The 24,342-nt window shown below is 36.7% G+C and overlaps 1 protein-coding gene across 4 annotated transcripts in view; it reads right to left on the bottom strand.

Moving 5' to 3' along the window:
* SLC12A6 (solute carrier family 12 member 6) overlaps positions 1 to 24,342 on the bottom strand; it is a 99,929-nt gene that overhangs the window by 57,590 nt on the left and 17,997 nt on the right. The window contains exon 1 of one of the 4 annotated variants that reach the window (XM_045821993.1): positions 18,427 to 18,653. The exons of the other annotated variants lie outside the window; for them this stretch is intronic. Within the exon in view, the coding sequence (XP_045677949.1) occupies positions 18,427 to 18,550 (124 nt within the window). The 5' untranslated portion in view covers positions 18,551 to 18,653. Of the gene's footprint in view, positions 1 to 18,426; positions 18,654 to 24,342 lie in introns of those variants that run through there. 4 annotated transcript variants of the gene reach the window in all.

Here is a 24,342-nt window from a genome sequence, read left to right as displayed (position 1 = left end):
GCTAACACTGTTTGCTCCACCCTGGAGATTCCCAGAGACTCAGTCTGACCCACATTATAGGCCCACCCAAGCTGCTTTTCTATGTGAATGGCTGGTCTTGGCTCATGTTTCACAACTTTCTAAATCCTCTGAAGCAAGCAACAGCCAGCCTCAGTGAGCCCCCAGCCCCCATACCTCTTGCTAAGGACCCCAAGCCTGGAACCAGAAGCAGCCAGACTAGATTCACAGTTTGGCTTTGCCTGGGAAACCACAAGTCCAGCACAAGTAGCAACCATCTCAGATTGCTTTATAGCTCAGGAAAGATTGGTGGGTGCTGACCTTGGCCTGCATCACCCAGGAAACCCCAGGGCCAGCACAACCAGTGGACAGCTACAGACCATGTCAGAATCCCTCCACCCTGCCCCTGCACTAGTGATCCTCCACAGAGAGCGGAGGTTGGTGTTCAAGGGTACAGCCAGTCCTTGCAGCTGACGGGCCTGGGTAAATCCCTCCCACTGATCTGCCATCAGCAACCATGGCTCAACTACAAGAAAAGGGTGTACTGAGCCCACAAAAAGGGTGTACCAAGCCCACATAAAGGGTGTACCTCCAGTACCCAGCTTGGGTGTTTGGGAGGCTGTGCCACTGGACCCTACAGGACACCTACTACACTAGGCCATATTGCCAAGACACAAAGTCAAAGCAGCTCTACCTAATACATAGAAACAAACACAGGGAGGCTGCCAAAATGAGGAGACAAAGAAACATGGCCCAAATGAAAGAACAGATCAAAAGAGAAAAACAGCTAAATGAAATGGAGATAAGCAATCTATCAGATACAGACTTCAAAACATTGGTTATAATAATGCTCAAGGAGCTTAGTGGCATAAAAAGGAACCAGTCAGAAACAAAAGATACATTAATTGAAATAAAGAACAATTTACAGAGGTACAACAATAGAGCGGATGAAGCCAAGAATCAAATCAATGATTTGGAACATTAGGGAGCAAAAAACAACCAATCAGAACAAGAAGAAGAAAAAGAATCCAAAAAAATGAATAGAGTATGAGCAGCCTCTGGGACAACTTCATGAGGGCCAACATTTGCATCTTAGGGGTGCCAGAAGGAGAAAAGAGCAAGAAACTGGAAATCTATTTGAAAAAATAATGAAAGAAAACTTCCCTAATTTGGTGAAGGAAATAGACATGCAAGTCCAGGAAGTGCAGAGAGTCCCAAACAAGATGGATGCAAAGAGGCCCACTCTAAGATACATCATAATTAAAATGCCAATGGTTAAAGATAAAGAGATGATCTTAAAAGCAGCAAGATAAAAGAAGTTAGTTACCTACAGGGGAATTCCCATAAGACTATCAGCTGATTTCTCAAAAGAAACTTTGCAGGCTAGAATGGATTGGCAAGAAATATTCCAAGTCATGAAAAGCACGGACCAACAGCCAAGACTGCTGTACCAGCAGAGATACATTTCAAATTGAAGGGAAGATAAGGGGCTTCCCAGACAAGAAAAAACTAAAGGACTTCACCATCACCAAACCATTATTATATGAAATGTTAAAGGGACTTAACAAAAAGATCAAAACTATGAACAATAAAAAGGCAAAAAACACAAGTCTATCAACAGTTGATTTTTCTAAAAAACAAACTAAGTAAACAAGAACAGAGATAGAATCAGGGATACAGACAGCGTTTTGTTGGTTGCCAGAAGGGAGGGGGATATGAGGGAATGGATGAAGAGGTGAGGGGATTAAGAAATACAAATAGGTATTTACAGTATAGCCATGGGAATATAAAGTATAGGAAATGGGGTAGTCAAATAACTTATACGTATGACCCACGGGCATGAACAATGGTGGGGGAATTGCCTGAGGGAGTGGGCTGTGCTGGGTAGAAGGTGGGGCAGAGGGGGAAAAATCAGGACAACTGTAATAGCATAATCAATAAAATATAAATAAAAAAACTATGAACAATAAAATGGCAATACATACAAATGTATCAAATTGAATCTAAAAAACAAATAAGCAAATAAGAGAACAGAGACAGAATCATGGAGACAGAGAGCATTTTGTTGGTTGCCAAATGTCAGGGGGTTGTAGGGGAGTGAGAGAAGAGGTGAAAAGATTAGGAGTAGAAATAGGTAGTTACAGAATAGCTATGGGGATGTAAAGTACAGTATAGGAAATGCAGTAGCCAAAGAACCTATATGCATGACCCATGGACATGAACAATGGTGGGGGGATTGCCAGAGGGAGTGGGTGGTGCTGGGTGGAGGGGGGTCAAGGAGAAAAATTGGGACAACTGTAGTAGCATATTCAATAAAATATAACTTAAAAAATATAATGTACTTGAAAATAGATGAGCAAATTAGGTAACAGATTCATGTTGTAGTATTATAGACCATAGTAAAAAGTGTGCATTTTAGTTTATAAATGATGTGAAACAACTGGAAGTTTTTAAATAGCAGCATTACAAGTCTAATTAACTTTTTACAAGATGAAGGATGCTGGTTGGAAAACGGACTGTGGAGGAAGCAAAAATAGAAATGGGGAACCAATTAGGAGTCCTCTGTAGAAATCTTATGAAGATAGGATAAGGACTGAAGTGAAGATGGTAAAAGTTGTGAGGGTGATGGGCTCTCCTGAAGGACAGCCCATGAGTTAGTTTGCAAACATAATGTCCATGTTACTTAAAATTTGTAGTTCTTTTCATTCATTTATTCAATCAATATTATTTGAGCTCCTGCTGCATGTGAAACATTATTCTAACTAATAAAACTGTAGTAATGAAATCTCTGCCATCAAGGAGCTTACACATTTGTGGGGAAGACACAAACAATAAACAAACAACATCCTATATTATAAGTCAAGAGTGATAAGACATAAACAAAAAAGCAGAGTAGGAGAAGAGAGAGGATTAATGGGCAGGGGGGAGGTTTCTGTGCTGGTTTTCATACTGAGTCTAAAAAGGTCTCTCAGAGAATGAACACCTCATCAGAAACTTGAAGTGAGGCCTCTAGTCATACAAATATCCTACAAATATCCAAGAATGAATATCAGTAAAATAATTAACTCAATTATCCCAGGATGAAATAACTAAGGTAAAAGATAGTCCAACTAGGTAATTATGAAGTAATTACTAATCAGCAAAACAGAACTATACAGTGACCATGAATGGCCATGCCTACTGCAACATAGAAGAGTTCAGAAATACTACTTACCCCAGTAAGACACTCTCCCCTACACTCACAGGGCATGAGAAATGTAGGGGAAGCTCCTGTGGTTATGAAATCCCATACAGAGCCAGGGCTGAAAGGGTAGAGAAGTTAGGAAGAGAGATAAAGATCACCTACCTAGAATAGCAAATATGGTTCTGTTTTCAGTATTTGAGAAGGTTTAGTAACCAGACTATTTTCTGTTATTTTTATACTTTTGAATACTCCTAGAATATAAGTATGCATAATTTTTTTTATAATTTTACCTTTAAAAGTTTGTTAAGTTCCTTTTGTTCTAAACATCTTGGTAGGTTTTACCTATGATTTTAGATGATCAGGATGTGATTCCACTTTCTTCCTACACCCCTGCCATTAACCCTGTTAACTCCGAGTCAAAGCACTTTATCAAATATCATTTTTTTAATGTTTGTGCTGGAACATATTGAACATCTCTTCAAAATGTGGTGTTCTCTTTTTTTAACAGGCTCAGAGCCTCTACTTGGCAATAGTTATCTAGCAAGATTAATGTCATCTGCATTACATTTATTTTTAGTTTATAGTCTTTTATGCAAGCATGCTGGCATTTCATTTAGTGACAAAGTTTCCTTTATAAAAATTCCCCCAGAAAATCAGTACCTTAATTTAAGACAAAATATTTAATTAATGCAAAGATGATATATAAAACTGGGAAGACTATAAACGTAGTCTCTCAGCGACTAAATTTAGGGGAAATTTTTTACGTTCATCATGCCAAATCTCCACAGCAGTCATGTGAGGAAGAATTATTCCCATGTTCCAGAAGAAACTAGACCTGAGAAAACTGAACTGATTTGTCTAAGGTGGAGAGACCAAAACCGATGGTATAGCCTTTAGTGCTGTAAGGGTCCAAAGAAGGAGAGGAACAATACGGATCAAGGCAGTGTGAGCTTTAAGTACAATTTAAAAAAAAACTTTAAAAATCATGTAGAACTCAAAACCATAGGGGAGGAATAAAAAGAACATGTCTGGGATGGAAAAACCACTGAAATTCTCTTAAGTAGAAGTCTAAGAATGAAAGTATTGCCCTGGCTGGTGTGGCTCAGCGTTTTGGGCACCATCCCTAGAAACAAGAGCTGTTGGCTCAATTCTGGGTCACGGCACATGCTTGGGTTGGGGGGTGTGTGGGATGTAACTGATCAATGCTTCTCTTGCACATCAATGCTTCTCTCCCTCCCTTCCCCTCTCTCTAAAAAATAAATACATAAAATCTTTTTTTAAAAAGAAAGTATTTTCAGGTAACGAAACATATGAGTGCAATATGCAAAGGGAAATGAGTGCCAGATTTATTAGAGACCAACAGGCATACTCATTTACTAGACCACTGTAAATTATTCACGTGCTAACGAGTGTCTCCAGTGTGAACTCTAGAATAGTAGTAATAGGTAGTTGTCATTATTAACTCCATTACATCAGAATGATTATAGTACTACATTAGAGATACAGACAAATTGATATGAAACTATACATTACATCCCCTGAAAAATGTAATGGAAAAACCACTAAGAAAGAAGTGATGCTTGAGCTCAGTCTTAAGAGGGTTTGCTTGGTGAGTGCAGGAAAGAACTTCCCAGGATGATGAAACAAGTATGTGGAAAAAATAGACATTCAAGAACATTTCTTATATCTGGTGTGCAGTATGCATGAAATGCAGACAAGGAAGCTATTAAGTTGGGATGTTCTAGATCATGAAGGAACATGTATGACCTACTGTACAGTACAGACTTTATTCAGCAAGCAATGGGCAAAGACTACAGGGTTTTAAGTGGAGGAATAAAAAGATGACATTTATATTTGAGAAAAATTCCTCTGGAAGTTACTGCAATTGGTGGCTTAAGGAGGCTAAATAAGAAGTGCCTAAAGACTAACATGAACTAATTGCAGCAGCAATGAGGATAGAGAGAAGAGGACAGATTTGAGAAATATTTGAGAGACCAAATGAGTAACAATTGGTTAAAGACAGGAAAAGAGAGGGAGAGGCCTGAGGAGAGCTCGAGTGTTTTAATACACTGAGGCAAAGGAGTTGATAGTATAGTAGACAAATCAGGAAAGAGGACGCAAGAAAGGCTCTACAGCACAGGTATACAGATAAGTATTGAATAGGAACAAAAGGATAGGTGTGAATACAGGTGTTGGTAAGAATTTGGAAAAAGGCATTTTGGAAATATAGTTTTCTCTATGAAACAGAAGTTCAGACATGCTGACTATAAGGGAAAAGAGGACTGGGAGCTTAATGAGCATTTTAAGTTTTATGAGAAACTTAAATAAAAGAGGCTAACTAGAATAACACAGAAGGAATTTTGAATAGTGTTAACAGCACCGTTGAGATTGGAAATGGTGAATTTGTGGTGGCACCAAATTTCATAGCTGTGACATATGCCCTCCTCCCCACTACCAGTGACATAGCTGCTAAGTTTAAGAATGAAAGGAGGAAAATCAATCAATATTTTTTTTAAAGTAAAGACAATGAGAGAATGCCCAGTGAGTCAATCTGGGAAAATTGGCAGGGGGTAGAGGGGGAGGCTATCTGCTCATTATAAGTGCTTTGTTTAATGTTTCTGGAACAATAACAATTTTTTGTTACATAGAGCTTTATACATGCTATAAAATGCACATCATTGTTTGTTAAATGAGTGACTGATGTAAAGTGATTTCAAAAAAAGACTGAGACAAATTAGGACTAGTTTCAATAAAAGGTTAATGATGAAAATAATTATTTTAAAGTCATCAAAACGTAAGAATTCAAGATAAAAGGATAAACTTTCCTAAAAGTCAAGGCGAAGAGAGGAGCTGAAATCAAGCCCTGGAAATACTAGTGAACAGAAGAAAGTGCAACCATAGAAGGAAGCAATGAAAAAAAATCATTGAAAGGTTTTATGAAAGCAATGCTGTTATGCCAATTATCCCACAACAAATCTAGACACTAAAAGGATGAGAAAGTTCATTAAGGTAGGAAGTAGTGAAACCAGTAGTAGAGCCAAACATGCCTATGGGAGCAGAGAACACTATACACAAGTCCTGAGGAAATTTAAGAGAATTCATTTAACAATCTTTCCTCTGATCCATCTGACTTGTTTTAATGAAAAGGTGAGGCCACAGCAGCCAGCAGGTACGTAGCTGAAGCTTGAGTAAACCAAGAACCAGGACCAGTTACGTGAGTCTTATAGAGGCCACTCAGGCCCATCTCTTGCCGCAGGGGCCCACTATAGTGCAGGGAGGGGGACAGTCCAATGTTGGAGAAGGTAGAACTGATGGAACTGGGGGGAAGATATTGGGCTCCAATCAGAAAGAAGTAGGGGACACTAGGAGGCACAGGTGGATCTACCACCAGTACTGGGTAATGATCAACAATATTCTTCAAATTCTGGTACACATGTTAAGTATAAACAATCGATTAATAGAGGTCCTTGAGGAAACCGCTGCTGTTAAGTAGGGTGTACCAAGCATGAGAAATGTCCTTACAAGGCTACTTTTGTTTGTTTGTGCTTCCGATTTGCATAAAGAAAATGAATGTGTAAATTATGCTTGGAATATATTTGAATAATCAGGTTTTGTTAAAACACTTCCTAGATATATGGGCATATCCACTAGAAGTTGAAGAGCTCATCTGTGATGAAGACAGATCTGATTTTAATGCTCAGTCTATATAACACTTGGAAGCTAGCAAGCATAATAGCAGAAAGCAGCTTTAATAAAGTCCACAGTACAATACAAAGACAAAGACAGTTTCTTGGGCCAAATCCACAAACTCATCAGCCAAGAAAACTATAAATACTTGGAGAAGGCAATACTTACGCACTTAAGGAAAAAAATAGAAAAATCTCACCAAGAAGTGACAGAAGAAAGGATTTGGGAATTATAAATATTCAAGAATATTGTTGATATCTTATGTGCTTCTTTGGCTTTGTGGATGATTGAAATCATTCTTTATGCACTATAATAAAACAGATTTCATGCTTCCTTCATTTTAAGATGGTTTTGAAAGAATAAGGCCTGACCATATAGATTATCTCAACAAAAAGGAGGGAAGGGAATTGAGCCAAACACCCAAATTCAAAGAAGCTAAAGAACTAAGCACCTAAAACTTTGTTTTATGGGGACTAAGAGGAAATGATAAACATTTCTGATAAGGTTATTGCTTAATGGAAGCTTAATTTAACATTTTTTCTAAATTTTCAAACATACAAAGAAAAGGCAAAAACTATTGTACATGTATACTGAAATTTTTAAAAGTTTTTAGTGCATATGTACTCACACACATGTAATATGTTTTGATTATTAGTAACTGTGTCATAATCTACCATAATTACAAAAATAAACTTGAGTCTTACAGTATGTAACCTTTGGAACTGGCTTCTTTCATTCAGCAGAAGGACTTAAAGGTTCATGCAAGCTGTTGCATGTTACTTTAAAAGTTTTATTGAAATAACTTACCATATAACTCACCTATTTAGTGTTCAATTCAATGTTTCTTAATATATTCACATTGTACAACTATCACCACAATCTGAGAATCTGGTCCCCCTCTATAAGTATCCCTGTACCCATCAGTAGTCAATCTCCACCTCACTCAGCCACCTTGCCCAATCCGAAGCAACCACTAATCTACTTTCTGTAGATTATATTTTCAAGGTTCACCCATATTTTAATGTATTTCAGTACTTCATTTGTTTCATTGCCAAATAATGTCCCATTACACAAATATACCACATTTTATTAATGTTTTCATCAGTGAACATTTGGATTGTTCCTATCATTTTCTGGCTATTATGAATAATGTTGCTATAAACGTATCTGTACAAGTTTTGCATGGACATTTATTCTCATGTCATTTGGGCAAATACCTAGAATTGCTGGGTCATATGGTAGCTCTACATTTAACTTTTTGAGAAACTGCCAAACTACAGGGTCTAGCAGAAGTAATGCCTGCTTGAGTGTGGTTGGTAGGGTAATAATAATACGGGTGTAATAATTTATAGTTTTAATTTGAACATTTAACTTAAAATGTCATATGGTATGCCTGAGTGTGACATTATGTTACAGAATTACATGTTTATAATTTTATAGTGAAAAAGGGCATTATTTGTGTTGGGCCCTGTATATTCAAAATGGTTGTACCATTTTGTTCCTGTAAGTATATGAAGGTTTCAGTTTTTCCACATCCTTGTCAACACTTGTTATTGTCCATATTTTTAATTAAAGCCTTTCTAATGGATTTGAAGTGATATCTCATTGTGGTTTTGATGTGCATTTCCCTGATGACTAATGATTTCTGAGCAGCTTTACATGTGCTCATCGGCACTTCTTCCTCTCCTTATCTCCACTTGAAAAGCTTTTACCTACCTCTTTTTCCTCCCACAATTTTGAGGTTCTCCATTGACTTATTTAGTACTTTTACATCATAAATATTATTGAATTGTTCCCTGAACATGTCCCTTTTGGTTAGAATCTTTACTTAGCATTTATATAACACATGCTCAGAGTTTGTCATTTTCTTCTATTTCTATCCCTTTCATCTTGTGATCTCTGTTATGGCTCATTTATTTAATTAAAAACCTTAAATATTCTCACGGGGTTAAGTGGTAATACACTCAATAAATTTTTGTATGTTTGTAACACATTTCCCCCTTGTAGGGGAGATGGTATCTTCACTGGGAATAGGGATTTGGGATTACGTTTTTTTCTTGGTAATCTGTGGATGCTCTTCTACTGCCTCCAAATTCCCAGTGTTGTGGATTAGAATTCTGATGCCAGTCTGATACTTTATATGTATAATAAATCTATCTGGAAGCCTCCAAGATGAATCTTTGGAGTTCAATAATTTTACCAGGATAACTCTAAGTTTATGTTACCAATGATCTTCCCTGAAACTTCGTTTTGTGCAATGAAGTCTTTAACTTGGGAAATTTATTTTATTGCTTCTCCATTTGTTCCTTTTTCTTGAACTTATGTTAGACATATCAGGTGTCCTGAATCTATCCTCCAAATCTCTTATTATTGCTTTGAAATCTCTTTGTATTTTTGGCTCTGAGCTTTAAATATTTCTTCCACTTGATCTTCCAGGCCAATACACTATGCTATTCATTCATTCCTTATTCAATAATTATGTACTGGGTGCTTACTATGCATGAGACAGTGTTGTGGGCATTGGATGGTGACAACAGATCAGCAGTTCTATGGGAGAAAAAGTTCCTGATCTTAAGGTACTCTTATTTCAGTGGAGATAGTGAAAAAAGGTGTGTGAATGGATTGAGAGTCACATGACAATAAGTTTTAGCTGGGAAATCAAGAAAATCTTTTTTTTATTTCTCACTTGAACCTCCTTAAATGTTCCTATTATTTATTATTTTCATATTCAAGCTGTTGTCTTCTCCACCATTTCTATTTGGCTGGTATACTGCATTGATTATTCTAAGTTATTTTTCTCTTTCTGGTTGCCTGGCTTCCCAGATGGGTTGTTTTCTTTGTTACCTCACAGGGGCTTAGGTTTCGGTGTTGAAGAACCACAAACAGCAGCAGTCTCAAGAGAACAGAAAGGCACAGCAGTCTCTACCCCAGTAGGCAAGCAAGTGCAGCAGGCAAGCTGCCAACCCTGCAGAGACCCAGGAGGAAGCCTCCCGGTTCTCAGGTCTCCTTATATTTCTTAGCCTCAAGGACAGGAAGACTTGTCCCTTTTTCCTTTCTCCTTGCTCCCAGGAGTCCATGGATCTCGACCAAGCCAAGCCCTTTCCTAGATCTGGCATTCTTATCCCCACCCCCAAGCTCCTCTCCAGCCAGAGGAACAAGACCTGGGCCAGCAATCCTTGACAGAGCTCCCTCGTAGCCCAGGCTTCACTGCACCTAACTGTTCATTGGCCATTTGGCTGAACTGAGGCAGACAGAGGCTGGAATCAGGAACACAGAAATAGTGAGATTTCACCTTCCCAGAACCCTCTCTGAAAAGTAAGTCATGTTTACAGACTAATCCTAAAAACATTCAAATCTTGGCAAATCAAAATTTTAAAAGGCTCTGTGAGGTACAAATATCTGTGGTTTGTACCATTATCAACTACTGACCTAAATACAAAGCTCTGAGAAATAATGAGTATCTTAACATAAGTCAAATTTAAAGGATATTGACTACATGGATAAATCTCAAAATAATTATGTTATATAAAAGCAGTCAGACAAAAGAGCATGATTTCACTCACATAAAATTCTAGGGAATGCAAACTAATGCATAGTGACAGAAAGCAGATCAGTAGTCGCCTGGGGACCAGGGAATTGGATAATGGCTTATAAAAGGGCACAAGGAAACTTTTGGAGATGATGGAAATGTTTATTATCTCAATTATAATTGTTTCAGGGGTGTATACACATCTCAAAACTCCTCAAACTGTACATATTAAATATGTGTGGTTTATTTTATGCAAATTATACCTCAATAAAATGTTAAAAGAAATACTGACTGGGAAAAATATTTGCAACTTACATCACAAAAGACTGATATCCCTAAACATAGAGAACATCTAAAAATAAAAACACCAACAGGTATGAAAAATGAACAGAGAGTCATTGAACTTTTATGAGTTTGAAGATTTTCCATAATAAAGTTTTAAGATGTAAATATGTATACTGCTATATATAATTATATATAAATATATATATATATACACACACAATTTTCCAAAAAAAAAAACCATTGAAACACTATCTCTCACCCACAGATACAAATATAATTATAAAGCCATTGCAAAGTTCAGGGCATACTGCAAAGTATACGTTTGAGTGGTGATGGATACTTACTGACTGATGGAATAATCAAAGGTGGGGTAGAGAATTAGGAAAGTCATCTTGGAGGAAAGGTGAATGGGTTTGATCTTGAGGTGATGTGGGTTTGTATAATTTTTTTATGGTAGACAGGGAGCAGATAGCAAAAGAGAGTTCAAATAAAGAAAAATATACAATCAAACGCAATTAGGTGGGAGGAAGATGAAAACAGCTTTTGAAAAATACTATATATAGGTTCACCATCTCTAAAACAATTATTGAAATCTTTTGTCACAAAAAAATTGTATGTTGCAGTGAAAAGAACACTCAGGAAAGGAAATGAAGTCTAATTCACTATATAAGGGTTTAGAATTTATCAAAATCATTTATGTTATTTATGCACCATATTCAGTCTTTACCAAGTCCATGTTCTACCTGTGTTAGTATTTTTCTCTAAACAGGTTGTGTATTACCTAGCTTCATTCTAAGTAATAGGATATTTGAAATATTATAATTTTTTCTAGTGCACTAAAAAACATATCTTCCATTCCTTCAGATGTATATTTATTCTTGTTATATTACATCTGGAAATATTCTATACCAAATAAAAAAGCAATCCAACAAATAAAAAGGTAGAGAGAGCAAGTAACTTTCAATTAATTTTGAGAAATCCACAAAGACAAAAGAATAGAACCTAAAAAGAATTAGTAATTACTAAGAAAACTGAGCAGCGTATCTCAGAAAACAAAACCATGTGTATGTTTAAATTAAAGGGACAGTGTGCGGTAGTGAAGAAAGTCACAGAGACCTTAGTTTGAATTCCACACCTACCACTTACATAACCTGATGTCTCAGCACCTCACTTTCCTTATCTCTAAAATGGTGGTAATAATGACCTGTCTTGATGGTTGTACGGATTAAATAAGCCAAAATGGGTAAAATGCCTGGCATATAGTAGGTGCTCAATGACTATTACTATAATATTGATGATGGTTTTAGTAAAACTGTTTCTGTTTTCAACTTGGCAAAACCAAGAAATGCTAGGTATTTTAAATTTACCAGCTAATAATCAATTTTGTAATCTAGATCATATGTATAAATTCAGTCTAAAATTTAAAAATGTTTTGAATATTTTACAATATGCTAAAATTACACTTAATATGTTTTTATAATCATAAGCTAAATGTTGCTTTGAGTATAGAATAAAACATTTTCTTGCTCTCACATTAAGCAAGAAAATGTGAGCAGCAAGAGATTCTAAACACCTGTTAATAACAGTATTGAAATAGGGAATGAAAGTGCTCAAGGCTGTCAGAGCCTAACATGACAATGAAGGGTTAACAAATTAAACAAAGTTTTCAGATGTAAGGAACTGAAAGGACTCAGGCTCAAATTTGTATTCTTGTATTATAGTCTTTGATACACAGAAAAAAGAATTGGAAATATATTTCCAGGCGGTGTTAGGCTTTCTGATGATAGAATACTGGGGGTGGGAGGGAGGCAGAAAAACATTCCTCAATGAGAGGAAAAATAAACTGAGATTTTTAAAACATGCAGATCCAAAGTTCTTCAGTTGGGTTGGTAAAAACCCCATGTGAACAGTTAAATTGACCCTGTCTCCCAAAAAAAACTTATAATAATCATTACAGAAAAGATTTTTGTCAGTATAAAGAAGCTCCGTAGCTGTTTATTTCTATCCATTTTAATGGTAGTCAATGAAAGACAGTAGTCATATCACCTTCTTTAGAACATAAGCTTCAGTGGGTAACAAGCAGGACTAATGTTTACTTAACAGTCTAGCATCCTGTGGGTTCCTAATAAAATTTAAACTCCATTTAACACAAAATCTCTCTAATACCATTTGTATTATGTGAGAGTTAATGTTTGGAGATGCTGTTCAATACCAATGTAGGTTCCTTTTTTTTCTATTATAGGTTCGTTTCTGAAAATTTCCTAAAAACCCTATTTCAAAGGAAAAGGAAATATTCCAATCTGCAATCTGTATCAAGTGAAGGCAAGTCCAGCAGTCAAAACCTGACTAAATCATAGATACTATAAGAAGATCTGAGGAATGAGGCCATTTAGCACAATTATTGCACAGAAATACTTAAACTCAATAAATATTTAAATAAATGAACAAATATAGTACCTATACCTGATTAGGTAAATGCAATAAACAATAAAACTATGTACTGTTCCTATTCCAAAAAAATCACAGATCTGATACTGCTCACATCAAAGTCCTGTGGCCTGCGTACATTAAGATGCTAAATACCTTTTTGTTATTTTTAATAAGCTAGGACTTGGCATCATAGGGTGATGGGAAGCATATAAAACCTAGAAGTTTGAGTGAGATAAGCCAGTCAGATGATTTCACTTAGATGTGGAATCTAACAAACCAAACAAAATTAACAAAATAGAAATAGACTCATAGACACAGAGGACAGACTGACAGCTGTCAGAGGGGAGGGCAGTTGGGTAAAAAAAGGTGAAAGGATTAAGCAAAAAACAACAAACTCATAGACATAGACAATAGCATGGTGATTACCAGAGGGAAAGAGGGGTGGGGGAGCTAGAAGAGGGTAAAGGGGAGATAAATAGTGAAGGAAGGAGACTTGATTTGGGGTGGTGAACACACAATACAATATACAGATGATGTATTATAGAATCATACACCTGAAACATATATAATTTTATTAACCAATGTCACCCGAATAAATTCAGTAAGTTTTTTAAAAATTAAAAAACAATGTATTATGACCAACTAAGTTCAATTTTAGGGATGTAAAAGTGGTTCAACATCAGGAACTTTATTAATAAAATTCAATATGCTAACAGATTAAAGGAAGAAAACTGAGGATCTTGGTAGATGTTGAAAAACTTTTGATTAAATTTAATGCCTAATGCGATTAAAACTTCTAGTAGGTACAACAGACAAAAACTTAGCTCTTGGAACACACAGGAGACATGATAATTAGGGTGTAAAAAAAACTTGGAAGTTTGAACACTGGCTCTGCCTCTACTCACCATGTAGTCTGAGAAAAGGCACTGTCAACAGCCTCATTTTATCTCTAAAAAGGCAATGACACCGGCTATTCCCACAAAGTAGGGAACCAAGTTGATAACACTTCATTAACTAGCCTCATCTCTTAGCTCTCTTTACCACAAGCCCAATATGATAACTACCTTAAACTTTCGTTTCCCACATGCTCTACACCTTCCTGTCATACGTTAAGTGCTCCCATTGCTTGTAATCTTCTCCAGACCGCCTTTCAAGAATCAGCTGTGTCCTATCCTCTGAGATACTTGTGTGGGTCCTCTCCAAGCAATATTATTATTCTCTTCATCATGTTATCCAGTTTCTTTTTGTTCTTATTAAACAACTAGCCACAATGTAATAAGAGGTTGCTCTTATTTTTGAGTACTGTGATATGTGTTATTTATCTTTAAGTATTTTTTATTGATTATGCTCTTACAGTTTTCCCAGTTTCCCCCTTTATTCCCCCTCCACCCTACTTCCCAACCCTCCAGCATTCTCCCCCTCTTAGTTCATGTCCATGGATTGTATGTATAAGTTGAGTCCTCTGTTTCCTATACCATTTTTTAATCTTTCCCCATCTATTTTATGCCTACTAATTATGTTTCTTCTTCCTTGTACCTTTCCCCCTCTATTCCTCCCTTCCTCCTCCCCACTGAACTTCCTCTGTGTGATCTCCATTTCTCTGATTCTGTTCCTGTTCTGGTTGTTTGCTTAGTTTTTGTTTTCATTGTTTTTCTTTTCTTTTAGGTTCATTTGTTAATAGTTCAGAGTTTATTGTCATTTTATTGTTCATATTTTTTATCTTTTTTTAAAGCTTAAGAGCTAGTATTCTTTTTTTTTAAGATTTTATTTATTTATTTTTAGAGAGGAATGGAAGGAGAAAGAGAGAGAGAGGAACATCATGCAATTTGATTTTCTGGCAATTTTGGTTGTTTATTGATTTTTAGATTGGTTGTTATCATTCTTTTGGTTGTGTGAGAAAGCAAAGGGTTTCTACCTATGCCTCCATCTTGGCCGGAACGCCTTTAATTATTTTTTAAAAGATATTTTTCCGCTATTTATTTACTTACTTATCTTTATTTTTTTAATTTTATTTACTTATATTTAGAGAGAGGGGAAGAGAGAGAGAAAAAGAGGGAGAGAAACATCAGTGTGTGGTTGCCTCTCGTGTCCCCTTAACAGGGGACCTGGCCCGCAACCTAGGCATGTGCCTTGACTGGGAATCAAACCGGTGACCCTTTGGTTCACAGGCTGGCACTCAATCCAATGAGCCACACCGGCTAGGGCTATTTACTTATCTTTAGAGAGAGGAGAAGGGAGGGAAGAGAGGAGAGAAACATCAATGTGTGAGAGATATATCCATTGGTTGCCTCTTGAATGCCCCCAACTAGGGACCTGGCGCACAACCCATGCATGTGCTCTGAGTGGGAATCAAACTGGCAACCTTTCAGTTTGTAGGCCAGCACTCAACTCACTGAGCCACACCAGGCATGGTATGTTAAGTGCTTTATATTAATTTTCACATGTAGTTCACAACACCCTGTGAAGAAGGTATTATTATTCCATTTGTTTTATCAGTGAGGTAAAGTAAAGCTTAAAGAAGTTAAATAACTTGCCTAAAGTCATTCATATAATAATATAAATTATCACTACTCCTAATTAGTAATAATTAGTAAAACTGACATTCAAAGACAAGCCTCTGGCTCTAAATCCATACTGCTGTCTTTGGTGCAGAACTTATACTTCCTATGTCTTTGTAGCCTTAGGAAAAAAGTATAACACCTAGCATGACATTTGCACTAAACATGTGTTTGGTGAACAAAAAGGGCAGAGAACAAATCTATCTACTGAATTGCCTATTATGCCCAATTCACCTGGACCTGGAGAATCCTAACAAACAATCCTACAAAGTCTCTACCCTCAAGAAGTCTATAGTTGGTCTTTGTGGAAAAGAGGAGTAAATAGGTGACTACAATTCACTGTGATTCGTGCTATTTCTGTAAACAAATTGCTGAGAAAACACAGGATGCGGCACAGAAGCTGGACCGGGCAGAAAGAAAACAGTAAAGAAAGTGTGAGTTTCTAGCCCTGGCTGGTGTGGCTCAGTGGACTGAGTGCTAGCCTGCAAATCAAAGGGTCACTGGTTTGATTCCCAGGCAGGGCACATGCCTGGGTTGTGGGCCAGGTCTCCAGTTGAGGGTGTGCAGGAGGCAACCACACATTTATGCTTCTCTCCTCTTTTTCCCCTCCCTTCCCCTCTCTCTAAAAATGAATAAATCAAATATTCAAAGAAAGTTTAAGTTTCTGCTTTCCCCGTCAAATCCAAAATTAAGCAGGGTTCTAACAGAATAGCATTCTAGCAACTAGCATGAAAAGATTAATATAGTTCTTTTAAAAACTAGTTTATATCTACACTCATATTTTTATTTCATCTCAAATTACCTGTCTACTTCAAATAAAACTCACCTTTTAAAAACACATTTTAAAATTTACTTAAAGAATGAGCTGGACCTGGGTGGTGTGGCTCCATGGACTGAGAGCTGGCCTGTCAACTGAAGGGTCACCAGTTCAATTCCGAGTCAGGGCACAAGCCTGGGTTGTGGGCCAGGTCCTCAGCTAGGGGCACATCAATGTTTCTCTCTCTCCCCCTTCCTCTCTCTCTCTAAAGTCAATAAACATATCTTTGGGTGAGGATTTTAAAAAACAATTACAACAGAACTTTTAGGTTGTTCTCATGTACATTTCTCCCCTTCTTCACCTCTAACTTAACCTACAATAAAAATGAATACATTTTAGGTAATATATTCCCATCAGTTGTTCACTTACCAAACAACAGCTCATTCAAGTGGACACTTTCTGGGCTGTCATGGAAAATGCCAATAAAAAGCCTATTAAATTCAAGTTAGATTACACCTGTCACTTCTTCCTTGTCCAAAACAATTACCATGGAAGAAAATAAAGCAAGCTTAGTAATGTCACTTATTGCAAAGTTGGTTGCTATAATAAAAAATGAATGGCTTTTCTAGGTGACTGCTAATAGATTAAATAATTTCAACACTGTTCTAATCTGAATACAGCAAATTATGGAACCAGTAAAGATGAAATAATAAAAGAGAGGTGATGAAGAAAGGAAATAAAGAACAGTGAAAAGTGAAATGAGGTATAGATAGACTTCACTTGTTTGCATTTTGTGAAATTAATGAAGACAATAGCAAAGACAAAAGCCTAAAAAGATTAAAATCCAAAAGCAGTAAACATAAGCAAGTAAGAAAGTGCAGTTTCAAGTACATACAATTCCAAAAGAGAACCTAACTTTGCACTGAAGCTGTGGAAAATTAGGTTCAAGTTCCAAGTAGGTTAAACTTAACTTTCAGCTTCTTAGGACCATGACTATTAAGCAAAATGAAAATAATCTGGCAGTTTCCATAAAACTTTGTCTTCCCTAGTAAATTCTCTCAACTAGTAGGAAAAATAAACAAAAGGAAATTTGTTTTTGATAGCCCTTATTTTTAGTTAAGATTCTTAAAAATTCATGAAGGCTTGGGGAGACAGTAGAGAGTAAACAGCTCTTTACAGCAAGGAGTTTCGATGTGTTACCTGCTAGGGAAATGTTAAAGTCAAAAGAAATTTTGAGAGATGATTTATTCTCTTAGCCTTCATTAACAGAGAAGTTTTTGACAATTTATAAAACTTATAGACTTAAAAATAGGACTTGAAACTATGACTATATTTAATACCATAATATTAACTAAGCTTTTAATTGGGTGTTTAAAAATTCAAAACCACAATTGCCCCAGGAAGTGTAACTGTTACTATTAAAAGAAAATTATAAGGATAATTACTTTCATCAAATTTATCAAACCCAATGCTATGCTAGTCACCATAAAGATCTACTGTACTTTTGTTCTTTCATTTAAGAATTGTAGGCCATTCACTCTTAAGTTACTGTTTAACTGGTAAACTGAGGCAAAATACTAAATAACTTGAGAAGTCACAAGTGCAAAGTCCATTGTACAAAACTACTGAACCATGCTCCTTCTTTATATACTTTTCCAGATACAATTTAAACTGCCTGAGCAAAAGGTGAACTCTAAATTCCGCATAAAATGACTTTTACTGTTCCTTTATTTTTGCTTGAAAACTCCTTTCATACATTGCTGCCGATTCAATTTCACCTGTAGGTAATGAACACAGAACTCATTGTGGGGAGAAACAAGCCAGCATGTGAAAAAAGAGGAGTTATCAGATATACAAGGGAGTGAAACAGTTGATTGACGAACACTTTAACCACAATACTTTTTCTCTATCCTGAAGAAGATATTTTGAGTATTTGTTACCATTTTTTTCTGCGAAAAAACCCTGTTAAGTCCCCAAATCTCCCAAGTTGATTACTTACCTGGTTCATCTGAATGCTGAATCCGGGCTTTTACTTCTGCTAAACTGGTCTCCCCCTCCTGGGAGACCGAAGCTGCTGCCCCCTCCTCGGGGTCCTCTACCTTAGTCACGGTAAAGTGTGGCATTGTTATAGAAGTCCTGTGCTTTTTTCTGTGTTTAAACTTCCTTCCAGTCTACTTCTGCCTTACCCCTTCCTTGCAGTGTCCCTTTCAAACTCTGATCAGTGCCTAGGGGAGACAGACGCTGGGAATAGGGAAGTACTTTCAGCTCACGTGATCTCAACCCTAGGGAGTGGAACACTGGAAGACACACCTTCCACAGCGTTTATCTTTCGCTTAAAAGGATTAGAACTCCACCCTTTGCTTATGATTATTAAGCTCAAGAATCCCAAGAACTGTTTAGGCTGCTTTGGGAGAGCTGCCAAACGTTGGAGAGTGGCAGAAGTCACTAACTGCAGCCCACTGGGTGCTCACCACTTGTTTCTTTAAATTATTTCCACCCCTCTGAGGAGTCATGATCAAAACCTCAGCCCTCATAGTTCACACCAGAAAGATTAAGAACAGTTCATTTCACAAAAGTCCCTCTTTAAAGACAGACGGGCACTACATCAACTTAGAAAATGAAACAAATATTTGTAAGCTTCTGTTGTTGCTTTATTTCAAAGCATATGGATAATAGTCATATAAATCAACAAAAGTTTTTCTTATCTTTCAGAGAACATTCATTAATCAAGTATTTAATGAACACCTAAATATTTTATACAAGGCATAGTTCTAGACCCTGTAGTGTATATAAGGGCATCCAAGAAGAGACATAAACTTTCCCCAAAGTCCAAAAGAGCAAAATATTTTTAAAGGAAAGAATTCAGAATTTTTCTTTTATTGGGCAGAGTTTAAACATGTTTTCAAGAAAAAATATCCAAGAGGTGCATAGTTTCTTCAGCACACACTTAACATACTTAACTCTTGGTACATTCTATCTGCTAGTATCAAGTTCTCAGTTGATGACTTTAACTACAGAGTGTGAGGCCCTATCTAATCTCTGCACTGAGAGGAGTGAATTTAGTAATTGAGCCTTGTGTTATTTTCTATGTTGATAATACAAGAGCTTTGTTGTTAGTCACACCTGATAAGTAAGACTGCCCTAAATCTAACAGAGGAGGAATGATGGTTTACAGTCCTCATTTATTCAAATTTGTATCACTTTTAAAGGTGAAGGAAATCAATGGTTGTTAAAGACCTACTTTGTGCTCCTCATTGCACTTGAAACTTTTCATTATGACCTCATTTCATCATCAGGCTAAAGAACTTGCTGAAAGTCAGATCTTGTAAATGGTGTAGCCTAATTTAAAAACTTCTAATACCTTTGTTGGTAGGCAGCATGGAACTTTCATGGGGGGGAAAAAGTCATATGCTTACCTAAATTTTATTTTATGAGTTCCTGTATAGCACACTGGTTTGTAATCTTGACTGCACACTGGGGAGATTTTAAAATTACTGATGCCTGCGTCTCATCCCAGATAGCCTCATTTAATTGTTCTGGAGTAGAGCCTAGGCTACAAACTTTTAAAAGCACCCCTCTCCCCATGGTTCTAAGGTATAGCCAAAGTTAAGAACTACCACTGTCTGGATAAAAGAAAAGTTTAACCTGCTAAGTCTTTGTAACTATTTTCATTGCTTTTTTTTTTTTTTTTGAGGGGGTAAGGGAGACAGGAAAGGAGAGAGAGAAACATCAGTGCAACAGAGAATCATTGATTGGTTGCCTCTGTTCATGCCTGGACCAGGGACTGAACCCACAACCTAGGTATGTGCCCTGACTGGGAATTGAACCTGTACCTCTTCAGTTACCCAAAGATGCTCCAACCAAGTGAGCCACACCAGCCAGGGATGTAACTATTTTTATCGTTGAGAGGAACTAAGTTAGATGTGGTAGTACCCTGGGTGATTTTTCCATACTTACAACTCAGGTGGCTATTCTACTAATTTATTCAAAGGAACTTAAAATACTACCAAATTGTCAAAGATTTTAATATTATATCCTGGATTCCAAATTCCTGAACACTTTAGTGCCATTGGACATTTCCAATAGGATCTTGCCTTTCATATTTATCTTATAAAGAGTTGAATTGTGGCTAATCTTCTATAGTTGATGTACAAAAACAATGACTTGTGTTTATGAATCTGTGTACGGATTGTGCATATAAGCCTATGTACAATTTTGTCCTCTAAATATCTCTCCCCTCTAAAAGGTAAACAAGTAAAAACAAAGTAAACAAGTGGGAAGGTAACAAATTCCAATTAATCTACAATACAGTAATTTTTTTTATCAACTTGATGTGTTGGTACCATAGTGATCAGCAATTTTAACATAGTTCTCTCCTAGAGTGTACTATACATAAAAGTGCAGGGGAATAAAAAAATTGAAATAGTACAGAAAAATTTGGGAGGAAAGTGGTAAAGCTGAGATATGTGAATGCTGCATATAGAGAGTGGTTAGATTGAGAGGGTCAGATGTAAGAAATAATTATTTTGACCTGGCTGGTGTGGCTCAGGGGACTGAGCACAAGCCTGCAAACTGCAATATCGCAGGTTTAATTCCCAGTCAGGGCACAAGCCTACATTGCAGGCCAGGTCCCTAGTTGGGGGTGTGTGAGAGGCAACCAATCAATGTCTCACACATGTTTGTCTCTCCCTCCCTCCCCTTCTCTCAAAAAATAAATAAAATATTTTTTAAAAAATAAATAGTTATTTTTAGTACAATTAACTACCACACATCTACCACGATGGCTAAAACTGGTAAGACTGACAACACCAAATGTGGTGAGAATGTGGATAAAAGGAACTTACATATACTGTCACTGGAGTGTAAACTGGTTCACCCACTTTGAGAAAGGGTCAGGTCCTTTCCCCTATAATCCATCAATTGCACTCCTAGGTATTCATCCCCCAAATGAAAACGTATTCCCATAAAAGGACATGTAAAAGAATGTTCTTGGCAATTCATTACTAATAGCCAATAGCTGGAAACAACCCAGGTATACATCCACAGGAGAATGGATAAACTATGACGTATTCATAAAAAGAATTGCTCTTCAGCTCTGAAAAGGAATGATCAGAGATACATGCAACAATATGAATAAAAGTGAAAAGCATACTATGTGAAAGAAGCCTTAAACAAAAGAGTACACAATTTTAGAATTCACTGATACAAGGTTTAAGAACAGGCAAAACTAATCTATATACAAAAAAAAAAAAAAACCAGGATAATGGCTGGCTATGGGGAGATGAAGGTGATTAACTAGGACAGAGCATGAGAGAACTTCCCGAGTTGACTGTACCATTCTACATCTTGATAGAGTTTAGAGTTCCACAAATGCATGAATTTGTCAAAACTTAGTCAATGTTCACTTAAAATGTATTTCAATGTATAAAAAGTTCACCTTAAAAGAAAAAAAATCTGCAAATACTGAATCTAATTAGTAATATGCATTTTGAAGGGCTATCAAATGGTAAACTGAAGCCTACAATTTACCTGGAAATGTACAAATAAGATGATAGATACATGACAGGACAAGTATAATAAATTGTTAATGAGATGCTGGGTGGTAGATATATGGGTATTTACTATAAAAGTCTTTAAACTTTCTATATATTTGAAAGCTTTCATAATTAAGTGTTGAAAGAATACAATGAATTGACACCATTATGAAAAGGTATAGGCAAGTCACAGATTGGGAGAAATATACAAAGGACTTATATCTAGAACATATAGAAAAATGCCTTGCAACTCAATAATAAAAAGACAATTAAATACCAAACAGGCAACAGATTTAAACAGACAATTCACAAAGGAAGTTTCACAAATGGCTAATAAACACTTGAAAAAGTGCCCAACATCACCTTGACTGGTATGGCTCAGTGGGCTGGGCATTGTCCTGCAAACCAGAAGGTTACCTGCTCAATTTCAGTCAGAGCACATGCCTGGGTTGCAGGCCAGGCTCCCCTTTTTCAGGGCCTGTGAGGGATAGCCGATTGATGTTTCTCCCCCTCTTTCTCCCTCCCTTCCCCTCTCTCTAAAAAATAAATACATAAAATCTTTTTAAAAAATGACCTAGAGCCCTGGCTGGCATAGCTTAGTGGGTTGAGCTCAGGCTGCGAACCAAAGCATCTCAGGTTCAATTCCCAGTCAGGGCACATGCCTGGGTTGCAGGCCACGTAAGAGGCAACCACACATTGATGTTTCTCTCTCTCTCTCTCTCGCCTTCCCTTCCCCTCTCTAAAAATAAATAAATAAATATATAAATCTTTAAAAAAAAAAGACCTAGAAAAGTGCCCAACATTATTGGCCATTAGGGTAATAACCATTAAAATCACAATTAAAACTGTTGGCAAGGATGTAGAGCAAATGTTGATTGCAATAAAAAATGGTACATGCTCTGGCTGGTGTGGCTCAGTGGAATCAGTGCCAGCCTCCGAACCAAAGGGTCACTGGTTCGATTCCCAGTCAGGGAACATGCCTGAGTTACAGGCCAAGTTCCCAGAAGTGGGAGCACAAGAGGCAACCACATATTTCTGTTTCTGTCCTGCTCTCCCTCCCTTCTCCTAAGAGTAAATAAATAAAATCTTTAAAAAAAGGTACAATCACTTTGGAAAATGTTCTAATAGTGTTTAATAAATTTAAACATACATCTACCCTATGACCCAGCAATTCCTCTCTATGTATTTATCCAGGAGAAATAATAGCATATGTTCATAAAAAGTTGAACAAGAATGTTTATAGCAGTTTTATTCATAACAGCCCAACAGGAAACAGTCCAGGTATCTGTCAACAGGATAGTGAAACTGTAGTATATTCATACAATAGATTATTACTCAACAATAAACAGAAATGAACTACTGATAACATTCAACAACATGGATGAATCTCAAAAACAGTATGTTACACATTATTCTATACATACTGAAGTGCTTGGGAGTGAAGCACAGTGATGTCTGTAACTGTGAAATGCTTCAAAAATAGATGAATCCGTGTAAGAAATATAAATATGTGCTAAAACAAATGTAGCTAAATGTTAATTGTAGCATCTGAAGGACAAGAATATGGGTGTTCGTGACACAATTTTTTTCAACTTTTCTGTGTCTGCAAATTTTCATAATAAAATGTTGGGAAAAAAACAGTGAATTGAAATATATGGGTATTAGGATCTAAGTATAAAGCATACCATCACTCACGGGTCAAATTCTGTTTCATGTAAAGTTAGATAGTTGCGTAAATGCTTTTCCAGTACTTTGATACTAGAGTGTTGAATGTTGTTTGAAATTAGAGTCATAAAATAGGTTTAAAATGTTTACATTTAAAAAACATTTATAATTTTCTTTTTTAAAGAGAGAGGAAGGGAGTCAGAGAGAAATATCAATTTGTTGTTCCACTTGTCTTTTCTTTTTTTAATTGAGTTTTAGAGAGAAGGGAAGGAAGGAGAGAGGGGATTGGAGAGAGGGGGAGAGAGGGGGGAGGGAAAAGGGGAGGGGGGGAGAGGGAGAGAGAGAGAGAGAGAGAGAGAGAGAGAGAGAGACATCAATCATATCTCTCCTATATGCATCCAACTGTGGACCAAACCTGCAATCTAGAATCTAGGGAGGTTCCCTGAATAGGAATAGAACTGGCAAATGTTCAGTTTATTGGACAATGCTCCAACCAAGCAAGCCACACAGGCCAGAGCCATTGGTTGCTTCTTGAATATACTATGACTGGGGATCAAACCTGTAAACCTTGGCATATCAGGATGATGCTCTGTCCAACTGAGATATCTGGCCAGGGCCTGGTATTTTTAAGTAGCAAGATATAGGCCACACTAGAATAAAAGGACCTTTATAATGACATTACTCCATACACATTATAGTTATTTTAAGTTACTTTC

The sequence above is a fragment of the Phyllostomus hastatus genome, unplaced genomic scaffold (genome assembly GCF_019186645.2).
Source record: "Phyllostomus hastatus isolate PE091 unplaced genomic scaffold, TTU_PhHast_1.1 phas_scaffold_501, whole genome shotgun sequence".
NCBI classification, from domain to species: domain Eukaryota; kingdom Metazoa; phylum Chordata; class Mammalia; order Chiroptera; family Phyllostomidae; genus Phyllostomus; species Phyllostomus hastatus.
Note: the sequence above shows the minus strand (reverse complement) of the source record. Positions and strands in the feature narration are given on the sequence as shown.